Consider the following 12,438-nt stretch of genomic DNA (forward strand, 5'->3'; position numbering starts at 1 on the left):
AGCACTACTGACTTTGGGTGTCTTAACAACCTGCATACTATATAAAGATGGAAAAGGCCAACCATTCATTTATGCATTCATACCTCTGGCATTACCAATATTAAATGTGGTTAGGACTAATTTAATTTAAAATGAATGAACAGCATAGCGTGAGAATCTGAGCATTGGTGATTGTAAAACTCCACCTGTTGGACAGAAAAGTCAGTTCACTAATCACGTTGCCACAGACAGTTTATTTATGTTCCCTCTTCACACTGGAAAAGGATTTCTCAATTTAGATAATTTCCTTCAAATGAAGCTCTGTTTTTCCTGGACTGGCTTATGCCAGTTCAGCAGGCAAAATACACTATGCTGATGAAAGCCCATTTATCTGGTATAGTTTTTATATATACTAGGACTTTTCCAGTATAGTAATGTCACAAGAAATCCCCCACTCTATCATTATTATGCCGGGAGAGGCTTCTCCAATAAAGACCTGAACTCATCCTAAAAAAAAAGTTTCCCATAGGCAGCATTAAACAGGATTACGGAGGAGGCTTAAAGACACAGATAGCTTGAAAATAGGAAAGTTCCTGGAAAAAAGTATTGAAATTTCACAGAACCAGAGAACACTGTGTGTCAAATTTGAGCTGCATTACCTTGAACATTGAGTTCAGTGCCCTGGAGGAGTATTCCTAATTACATCAAAGCATCTGCAATTCTCTGAGAAATGCCCTAGAGGTGCAGGAGACAGCCTGAGTGACAGCACCTGTAGAAAAGCTTCTCACTTGTATTTATATGCTGACTGGGGCAAGCAGTGTTGCTGGCACTTCTTTGCTCTGGGACTGCTAACTAGTTCAGCTTGAATGCTGTAAATAAGCATATTTACAAAGTATCTATGTGAGAGAGTAATCGAATGTTGGAACAAGATGTCCAGAGAGTCTGAGGAATCTCCATCCTCAGAGATAACCAAAACTTGACAGGTCTTCGTCAACCTAAGGTTAGCCCTGCTCTGGTTAGGGGGTTGGACCGGAGGACCTCCAGAAATCCCTGCAAAGCTGAAATAGTATATAAGCCTCTGATACACTTTCAATTAATTCAGTACGCCCCAACACAAGCAGGATGTTTGTGGTCTTCAGTCCAGTATCTTAATTTGTTGAAGATTTGGCTCAAGAGAACTCACACCTAAAATGATCCTTCAAATTCTTACAACAAATCTAAATATTCTTAAGAATTCGAACATAAGTATCTGTCTCAAATACTGTTCAGAGTATAGTACCAAACAGAGTGCTGCTCATACATACCTATGTTTTTCAGATGGTTTTACAAGGGCTTGAAAGATACTGGTTTAGCACTCCTGTAAAGTCCTCTGCATATGCTCAAAATTGCTAGTGCCAGGGAAGAAGCTGCTTGCTCACCCTTCCCCACCACCTAGTTTAATCCTTAGCCTGGAAAGACCTTGGTTAGAGGAGACAAGTTAGTTCACTTTCCATGCCCAACTAGTCCTTGTTTTCTTACAAGGCTTCCAGAAGGGAGAGTGATTTTGCAGTGGGATGCTTGTCTGCCAAGAGTTGGCCGGTGGATCATTAACTCATTTCACACGGACTAGCAGACATGAGATAGTAACAACTTTTGTTCGGCTCTGAGCAAGGCTTGACTCCGAGTGCTGAACTAGAAGTGGCAGAAGTCCTCTCCCACTGATAATCCTTTGCACTGCTGCCTTACCCTTGAACACGTGTTTTTCCCTCTCAACTATTTAAAGTATGCTGTAAATCTTTGCAGTAACTGTCTGCTTTCCAGAGTGGCTGCAGCGTGCAATGCAGACCGCGTAACCCAGGAGACATCACAAATTTTGGTACGGAACATGTTTGGCATTTCAAAGCATTGTAGTTAAGTTATTTTTATTCCATTTTTTTTTTGTGCATAGCTCCCGTGGATGGAGATGAGAATCCTGTACATAGGAGACATTCCTACTTGGTTTTCATGGTGAGTCACTTGACTCTTCATTTGTCAGCCACAATATCAGTCAAATGTCCATGACCACCTTCCTAATACTTTTGTAGGAGGTTTTTTTTTTAATTGATGTTGGCTTTATAAAAATATCCTCCCTCAAAAAACTGATAGTTGGCCACATGTTATAAATGTTATAGATTTCTCAATCCGTAATTTATAAGGACATAAATTCTGGCAATTGACTGTAAAGTACTTAGTTTTAGGAAAGCATATGAACAAAGGTACCATCTCAGGTGTAAGCAAAGGTTGAGAAATTTTGAGGTATATTACCATAAATTTTATTGTTAAAAATGCATCCTTCCACCTACATACAAAAACGTAACCAAAAGAGATCCAGAATGTATAGCTTCTTTGGATAATAAGACTTTTCAGGCTGTTGTACAAGAAGCCCACTGTGGAAAAAAAAAGGAATAAAAAAATGATAGAGACAATGGGTGTCTTGGGTAATTCAACTATAGGACATACAAAAATAAATGAGAAGGCAGCAAAACAAGTTCTGTGACATTTGCAGGAGTGAGTGACTAATTTACACATGACAACAGAAAATATCTAATCATATCTGATGAGATACAATTCAGAGAATTGCATCAGTAATATGGAAGCTTATGCCGCTAGATAACCAACATGGATTTATTTATAGGCACGCTACATTCCTTCTTAAGTGAACTGCAGCAAAACATTTACCAATCTTTTATCAGGCCTATCATTAATAAATAAATCAAGATGATAAACACTTCATGCTCAGCCTCTTTCTTTTGTGGTTTTGTTTCTTAAGAAAAGTTCTTCGTTGTAGTTTTCCAAAGAAATATCCCTCAGATATCACTCTAAAATATTTTTCAATTCTGTATTCACGCAGTCTTGCCCTATGTTGCTCTTAAACTATCTGAGCTGCTGATTCTTCACATTCTTGCAGTGCAAATAGCTACTTATAGCTATACAAAACTAGACAGAAAGTAACTATCAAACCACTTGTTCCCTGGTAGTGAAAGTCCTTCTCACATTCATCTCTAGGGCAGGACAGTAGGGAATGAGGCCCAGAAGCTCTGAGTGCTGACAAACACAGGTACCGAGGCTGTTCATAAGTTGCAGCAGTGGGAATTCTGCTTGAACAAACAGTAAAAGTTGCCACTGTGGTAGTGGCTATGCCCTGGAGCAGTCACTCTGGGCGGTTCTGGAGCTCTGTCCTTGGAGATACTCAGGTCCCAGCCTGGCAAGCCCCTAAGCAACCTGCTCTGAGTCTGAAATACAAGTCTGCCTTGAGGGGGAGGTTGGATGAGATGATCTTCACAGGTCCTCTCGGTCTAAATTTTTCAATACTTCTAGGATTTTTGGATTTTCTTCTAACATCCAGTCTGTGAGGTGATCTTTGAGAGTCTTCATCTGTATACAAGAACGAAACTTCCATCCAGTATCTTACATTTTGAAAAAATTAAGAAAAGGCAGCAAGAAATTCCCTTCCTTTTCTGACCATGGCTGGCTTTGTTTTTGGGAGTGCTGCTAGCTCTAAGTCCTCTGAGTTGTGTTCTGTTATTACAGGAGCAGTCGCTTCCTTTTTGAATTGCAAAGGTCCATCTGGTACAGCATACTGTGGTCAAGGTATTAATAGTGGATGCCTATAGAAGTGAGGTAGGAATAGAACAAGTACATAGTAACACTTCTCCCATATGTTTTTTCATTCTGCAGTGATTTGTGGCCTGGGGACTTTGTGAGCTGGAGGTAGTCCCTGGTAGATTTTTTCCTCCGTTAATCTGCCATGTCTCTTTTTGATCCCACACTACTTTTTTAGCATACACAATGGTGAATGCTAAAAGTGGTGGTAAAGAATCCCACCACACACCTACATGTTGTATGGCTTCCCGCTTCAGCTGATAATCTTAGTCCTTGTTCTGCAAGGGCAGCAACAGTTGTTCTTTATTCATTTCTTCCATGCTGCCTCAGACTTATAAAGCTAATTTTTTTTCAGGGTTTAATCTATTTAATTGTTATTCATACTGAAACCAGTCCAAACCTTCTGATCATCCCTGCTGACCATGGTAACTATAGCAGCAGTTTAATGTTTTCTGCTTTGTTCCCTACTGTTTTCCTAATTGTTCCTAAATGCAGTTGCTTTTTGTCTACTACTGAGCACCGAGGTTATGTTTTCATAGCTCTTCCTATTATAGCTGACAGATGCCTTTCTAGAACAGTAGGAGCTACTATAAATTTAGGACTGCTTTTTCATTGCCAATAATTTCCTCTTTATTTGTATGGAATTTCACGTGCTATTTTATCAAATGCCTACTAGGTATTTTGAGACCTTCCCACAATTCACACCCTCAGCTTTCATTTTTATTGCTCAGGTAACTTCCTCTTATCTGCAGATGTTGCCTCCCCATTATTCACGCTCCTTCCAGATCACATTTATGAATATTTTTGAACGGTGCAGGCCTTCAAATCTCTGTGGGACTTCTCTAAATAAGCCACCTTCTGCTTTGAAAATGATCATTAAAATCTACCCTTTGTTTTCTACTCCGTAGCGGTCATTTTTGGTGGCACACAGCTCAGAAGCGCGCTGCCAGTTGTGGAGTAATGGTGGACTCACTGCGAGAAAATGGAAGTAATGATGTTTCAAAATTTTCAGTGTCTTAGTTTTGTCTGAATGAACTTCTGGCCAAACATTTTTTGCAACACAGTAGCTCTGTGGAGGTCTATAACCGGCTGTAAGTGGAAGTGCAAAATCAGTGCCAATGGAAATGTAGGCCTTGTTATAAAGAATTATATACTTACAAACTGCTAGAATTATACTTCACAGTGTTTAATTACTGTGTTATTCTTATGTATTTATGTACTTTATATTTCTCATAAGAGAGAAAATAAGAAGTTTTAAATTTGTCCACAGTGCTTTTGACACGGAACATGTCTTGCATATGAAAATACATATTCTAAATGTCATCAATTCTCTATAAAGGTCTGAGTGCGCCAGCTTTCTGTGGTCCTGGAATCTGCCCTAATACCATACTTTGTTGAAACCTAGCTTTCATTATAAAACAAACTGACCATCTAACTCTCCCCATCCAGAGCTGTTCAGACAGTCCTTGAATAAGCGGGAACATATATAGTGATGCTATAAGCCTGCAAAAGCCTGAAATGACTTTGGGGAGATCTGAGGACTTTGGAGATCACCATTTTAGAAAAGAAGCTGTTACAGAAACCTCATGGTCTTCAACAGTGTGAAATCCGTCTTTTTTTCCCAGCTGCCACTGAAATCAGAATTTGTCCCATAGAATTTGCTCTTTGTGGAAATGAGTATGTGGATATGAGTATTTCTTTCCTTCCCTGCCCTGTTAGGACTCTCATCCTCTGCCATGTCTTGTTTGGCTTTCACAGAATCACAGAATCACAGAATCAACCAGGTTGAAGAGGGACCTCAGGGATCATCGAGTCCAACCATTGCCCTGACACCACCATGTCAACTAGACCCTGGCACTAAGTGCCACATCCAGTCTTTTCTTAAACACATCCAGAGATGGTGACTCCACCACCTCCTTCCTGGGCAGCCTGTTCCAATGTCTAATAACCCTTTCTGAGAAGAAATACTTCCTAATGTCCCAACCTGAACCTCCCCTGGCGAAGCTTGAGGCTATGGCCTCTTGTCCTATCGCTAGTGCCTGGGAGAAGAGGCCGACTCCCACTCCACTACAACCTCCCTTCAGGTAGTTGTAGACTGCAATAAGGTCACCTCGGAGCCTCCTCTTCTCCAGGCTAAACAACCCCAGCTCCCTCAGCCGTTTCCTCGTAGGTCAGACCCTCCAGGACCCTTCACCAGCTTGGTCACCCTCCTCTGGACTCGCTCCAAACACCTCAACATCTTTCTTGACGTGCGGGGCCCAGAACTGGACACAGTATTCAAGGTGCGGCCCTCACCAGTGCAGAGTACAGAGGGACGATCACTTCCCTAGACGGCTGGCTACACTATTCCTAATAGAGGCCAGGATGCCATTGGCCTTCTGGGCCACCTGGGCACACTGCTGGCTCATGTTTAGCCGGCTGTCGATCAGCACCCCCAGGGTCTCCTTCCATCGGGCCGCTTTCTAACCACTCTTCCCCCAGCCTGTAGCGCTGCATGGGGTTGTTGTGGCCAAAGTGTAAGACCCGGCACTTGTTCTTGTTGAACCTCCTGCTGTTGGTCTCGGCCCATCTACCTAACCTGTCCAGATCCCTCTGTAGGGCCTTCCTACCCTCCAGCAGATCGACACTCCCACCCAGCTTGGTGTCATCTGCAAATTTACTGAGGGTGCACTCAGTCCCTATGTTTAGATCATCTATAAAGATATTGAACAGCACTTTTTCTCAAGAGGAGCATTGAGCTGGGCTGAGGGAAACCTGCCCCATCCTTGGGGCTGGGCAGTGGGAGCCTGACTGGGCAGAGAATGGGAGGCAGGGTGCTGAGACTGGCCAGGGAAGGCAGGGAGTGCTGGAGAAAGCCCACCCTTTAAAATTGTCACTGTCCAAAATAACCATGCACTAATTATATTTTCATGAGTACTTTTACCTGTGAACAAGTGTTGTGGTGCACATATGCTTGTGTAAGAGAGGGTAATCTTGATCCCACTTAAATCAATGTACATTTCGTTACTGGTGTTAGCAAGGGCATGATTTCTCTCAAAGGGTATTTCATGACAGTAAAATAAATTATGCTTGCTGCAGCATTTAGAGATAAATATCAATGGAACTAAGTTCCATCAGGTCAACAATTACAAAAACTTCTGGTTTCAAGAATTGAAATTTGTGTATCAGGTAACATAATTTTGGCTCAAAAAGAAACTGAATGTCTTTAGAGGTATAGTGTATTTTCCTAGTTCTGTTGGGACATGAAAGAACATGTTTCTCATGATCTGAATGGTATGCTAGTGAGCTGGGATAATATTTAGGCAATGTGCAGTGATAGAAAGAGACAATAATATAAAACATCATCAGGCCTTATTACACTGTGATTGAAAATACTTCCAAATTTGGAGGAATTTTGTCTTTAGTTAGATGAAATGTGAATTTTGGACGCAGCTCTTAGTAATACTATTGTAGTATAAATGAGAAATTCTTCACTACATTTTATGCTCACCAAATAACAACACAAACAGGTAAAGTTTTTTTCTGGTCTTATTTCAGTTGTTGAGAATCAGTAAAATCAGTGCGATCAATAGATGGACACAAATGTAAGTAAAGTGAGATCAGAATCCTAATTTTTGCTGAAACACAACTGTGTTCATTGCAATATTAGCATAGTTCTGCTTGAAGTCTGCTTTTCTTTTGATTTTCTCTGCCATTCCACTAGAAAATAAATTCTTCTGTATTTAAGATAATTGGAATCACTGACTGTAACATTTGGGGATAATCACTGTCTGGCACCCCTGGAGACAAATTACAAATCTTCTGACCTAGCAAGAAATGAAAATAGGAAAGATACCACAATCTAGACTTTCATCCAAAGGTAGTGGGAACTGTAAGCCTCATCCACAGAAAGAACTCTTATGGCAGGGGGATGTGAAGCTATGGTACAAGTTTGTCTGGTCCCATGTGTAGACCATCTCTGTTTGTGCTCCAAGAATACTCCAGAGGGATTTGTTTAATTATGGAGACTATGTTGGGACAGCCTGGGTGTTCACAAACTGTCTGCAATGCCATTACATTGAGGTTCACCTGGAAAGATGATTGTGCTGAGGAGATGAGAATCTGGCCCCACGTATTCTGGTTTCTTTGAGCAACCTCTCCTAGAAAGAAGCCGTTTGGTCTTTTATGAAAAATGGCATCCAACAGCTTGGAAAGAAAAGCTGTTTTCTTCCCATGCCAAAATTCATTAAATTTTGGACAGAAAAGTACATTTTTATGATGAAGGTAAGAATTTATTGGATGATAATATGTGTTAAATTCCAATGATGTGTTGGAGCCTGACAAGGATTATAGTTTTGCTGTCAGTTCAATTACCCTACATTTGTGGATGCTGGTTTAGTTATTTGTTTCTGTTTTAATTAAAAGGTGCTTAAGTCAGTGCAAGTTTTGCCCCTGATGTCAATGAGATCAGTCACAGGCCCAAGATGTCTTAACTCTTACTGTGATTAATACAAGAGCGGATCTTTCAGAAATGCCATCACTCACAGCCACATGCAGTTAATGTTGAGTTGTCAGAGCCAAACACAACACAACAACAAACTCTCACAAGTTAACTGAGTGGTATGCGCTATCCTAGAGTCTGCTAAACTACAAAGAGAGCAGTGACCCTTGTGCTATAGGTAAAGATAAAGAAGGTTGAAATGTAACAAGCATATTTTTGTTATTGTAACTGAATGGAGAATGTGAAGAAATGAAAAGACTGAAGGCACAATTTAGACAAGAAGTGACAGCATGAGGCAGAAGTAACTTTCCAGGAGATATGAGATAAATAAGAAGTGACCTCCCACAAGTCTTCCCTGCTGCTCCTCTCCCCTCCTAAGCCATGTGTGGAAGAGCAGGGTAGATCTAGGGGCACCAACCATTGCTCCTTTGTGAGACCACTCACATGGGCAGAGCCCCCACTTTAACAAAGCATATTGGACTTTTATTCCTCCAGTCCCAAAGCCTATTCTTGAACCTTCAGTGCTTGCATATATGCCGCAAATACTTTTCAGAGGAAGAACAAACTTGCCTACTCCCTCCTAAAAACTCCTGCTTGAAAGTACAAGCCAGTGACATTGAGCTGCTTCGAGCCCCGTCAAATAATATACATCAGGAGATCGCTTAATTTAGCCATCCTAAATTGCCGTCAGCCCAAGCCTGAACTAAGGAACCTTCTTCTTTGCCGCATTTAACGGCTGCTTCTGAGCCAAACGTTGGTTTCTGTGGTTTGTGATGGATTGCGCCTTCTGAAAGTCTAACTACAATCATCTGACTGCAGCCTTTTTCATCACAGAGAGCAAGCTTTATATCCGCAAGAGGAGCTGGCTCCACCTGGTTTATTCGCTATTTCCCTCCAATCCAGCCACAGTCTCACCAGACAGCTGTATGAATACACGTTCTCCAACCCCAAGCTACACAGAGCAGGAATCTGGAATCAGAGGAATGTGAAGTTAGATGTGTAAGCACACTTTTAAAATGCTAGCGACGGTAACGATATTCCTACATAGTTGTTTTCAGGAGATATTATTTGAGCAAAGTCACCGTACCTTAGCTAAAGAACAGAGATCTTTTGGAGAATCACTTTCTGTATTGTTTGCTTAATCTGCTTTCAGCAGTTGAGCACAGAATCACAGAATCACAGAATGGTTAAGGGGTTGGAAGGGACCTCTGGAGATCATCTAGTCCAACCCCCTGCCAAAGCAGGTTCAACCTAGAGCATGTTGCACAGGTTGTGTCCAGGCGGGTTTTGAATATCTCCAGAGAAGGAGACTCCACAACCCTCCCTGGGCAGCCTGTTCTAGTGCTCTGCCACCCTCAAAGTAAAGAAGTTCCTCCTCATATTCAGGTGGAACTTCCATGTTTCAGCTTGTGCCCATTGCCCCTTGTCCTGTCATTGGGCACCACTGAGAAGAGTCCTTGTCCCCTCCTCTTGACACCCACCCCTAAGGTATTTGTAAGTGTTGATAAGATGCCCTCTCAGTCTTCTCTTCTCCAAGCTGAACAGACCCAGCTCTCTCAGCCTCTCCTCATAAGAGAGGTGCTCCAGTCCTTTGATCATCTTTGTAGCCCTTTGCTGTACTCTCTCCAGTAATTCCTTATCAAATATAAACTCTCTTGAGACCTACAGATAATATTTGCATGGTGGATAAGTGACTCAGGTGTGTGGTGACTTGGGCAAACTTACTGTGAAATCAATTTAATATTTCCCCAATCTTTAATTTTCTTTATTTACAGTGATTTCATATGCCAGTTCTGGCACAGATGTCATATGTTCACCATTGTGATGCTGGACTGCAAGGGTCCCTGAGCGTTCCTTTCTCTTGAAGGGGGAAAAAGTGGTATCACCCAAGATCTGTTTGCTTAAGCATTAAAAGAGACATTATCCATGGCAAACTGTTCATGCCTATGATCCAGCCCCTCCCTTTCTAACCATAGACATAACGGTGTGAACAACATGACATTGGAATTACCAATACTGGGAATGTGAGTTATAGCAAATTGGGCTGAATGGGGTAGCTCATTACTCAGTTATTGCTTCAGACTCTCAACAGACAGCAGAGACCATTGCCTTTGCTATACCCTACACTTTAAAAAAAACATTATATACAATTTTTCTGGAATTTGAAGCTACCTTAGAATATTAAGTATCTATGAGAAGATGAAACCTTACAGATGTGATGTATTTAGCACAACTAGTGTACTTTTCAATACGCATATGAATTTTGACAGCAGTAGCTATCAGGACTTTCTGGTTGTTTACCTCTTTTCCTTGGTCTTCCATGCGTACATATTTTAGTCTCTCTCTCTCTCCTTACATCCATGTGAACAAATATGAATATAATGTCTTTCTGTGTCCAAATATGTATAACAGTCTATGGAAAGGGAGTGTTTTATCAATGAGGACTGAAGAACAGGAAGTCAGCTTAATAATGCCTATGTGTATTCCTTGAAAAGGTTCAATTTTAAAGCAATGGAAAACCCTTTGAATAATTGGTTTTATTCAAAAGAACCAACTGGGACACCACCAGCTAGGGTTCTCCTGAGGCCACCCAAGAGTAAATCAGCAATAAATAGAAATGTTTTTCTTTATAGGACCAGGGTTGTCTTATTCTCAAAGCTTTTGTCTTAACACCATGTCAGGGCCATCAGCCTCCTCAAACCCCCTCGTACATATTATGCTTTCACCTGCCTGGCTGAACAGCAGACCCTGTCATGCAGTGACTGGCATCGCTGAACTCACATTTTCTTAATCTCCCTGCCCTGACGCTGGTGCAAGCAGCAGCCTTTTCTTTGCTCTCTTGGCTTCTTTATATTCAACTGGCTCCAGAGATCCGCCCTCAGAGCCCACCAGGACACACGTCTGTCCAGCCTCCACCTCCTTCCCTTTGCAAGATTAAAACAGACCCAGTAGCCTGCACGTCCCTCCCTGCTGGGTCCTGCGTGGGGCAGGAGGAGCTGTCTGCATCCATCGCTGCTCTTGTCTACAGGACTAATGAGAGGGAAGCAGAGAGTGTGACTATAGACACCACGTATTCACATGACAGAAGTGAAGAAAGCCAGCAGTGAAGATGAAAAGGAACTGGTAAGAGAATAAGTGGGATTTAGAGAAATCTGTAAATAAGAGATTAGAAGAGTTAAAGCTGTCCTTGCCGGCTGCCACCTTTGTTGTTTGCTTTTGTGATAGCATTATGTTAAGGAAATGGTAATAGAAAGGGCTTTATTGACATGTTTTCGTATAAGGCAAAGACAAAAAGTTCTTATGTAAAGAAATTTTCTTGTCAATCTGTTAGTAAATCTTTAACTCGGGTTTTTATACATCTAATATGCATGGCTCTGAGGAGAAAGTCAATAACACAATCTGTCAGAAACTATACGTTCATACTGGAGTTTTCTTTCTGTTTACAGGAAAATTACAGCTTTCTTTTACGTGTGTAGTTTTCTGTGGTCTGTCATCTCAGCTACCATCCAGCAACAATCAAGTAAGGAGACAGACTTTATCTGCATTTCATCTTTCTGTAATTTTGACTGTCAAAGGAATTATTCTGAGTTTATTCAAAATTAAAATCCTCTCTAGCTAGCCATCACAGAAAGGGAGAACTGTTTTTGTATATGTATGGACATATGTACATACAAGAGAAAGAGAAGAAAAAGCAAGAGCTGTGTGTGCTCTTTTAAGTTCACTATTAGATATATTTTTAAGGTAAGGATTAAAATCTGGACAGAGGTCGTAGATAGAGCACACAAACTTCCTCGCATCTTTCAGTGCTTCTAGTTAGATATTCTTCTGCTACCTGTGGCAACAAACTGGTTCCACTTTATTTGCTGGGCATAAAGTGTAAATGGCTGGATGTCAGCCATATGTCTCAACAAATAATATAGAATGAGGCTGTTTCTAAGGTGCAACATCTCAACCTGAATGTTCCCTTTAAGTCTATGTTGTCAGAAGGAAACCCACATTTATGGTTGAGCCCTTGCAGCACACAAGAGGCTCTCTGTAGGTTAGAAATGCATCTCCTTCCAACTTGCATGCTTCATTCTTCCCCATCCAGACTCTACTAACATTTTCCAGATTGACCTGATACTGGACTTGTACAGGACTCAAACTCTTCAAATAAATGTTTATTTTTCCTTCCTCCTTCCTTGAATTAGGGGAATCTGGTGAGTTTTCATGCTAATTACAAGACTTTCTGACAGATAATATTCTGAAAAATTAGATTTTTATATATGGTTTCCTCAAACAAATTTCTTCTACATTCTTGTTTGGGTGAACAAAAAAAGGTCTGTAAGTTCTTCCTGCCCCCACCCTATATTTCATGA

The 12,438-nt window shown here is 41.2% G+C and overlaps 1 protein-coding gene across 1 annotated transcript in view; it reads left to right on the forward strand.

The window, feature by feature from the left end:
• The first annotated feature begins 11,189 nt into the window (after positions 1–11,189).
• Positions 11,190–12,438, forward strand: part of COL9A1 (collagen type IX alpha 1 chain) — an 80,413-nt gene continuing 79,164 nt past the window's right edge. The window contains 2 exon segments of the mRNA XM_068396419.1: positions 11,190–11,203; positions 11,527–11,600. Coding sequence (XP_068252520.1) covers positions 11,190–11,203; positions 11,527–11,600 — 88 coding nt within the window.

The sequence above is a fragment of the Nyctibius grandis genome, chromosome 1 (genome assembly GCF_013368605.1).
Source record: "Nyctibius grandis isolate bNycGra1 chromosome 1, bNycGra1.pri, whole genome shotgun sequence".
Lineage (NCBI taxonomy): Eukaryota > Metazoa > Chordata > Aves > Nyctibiiformes > Nyctibiidae > Nyctibius > Nyctibius grandis.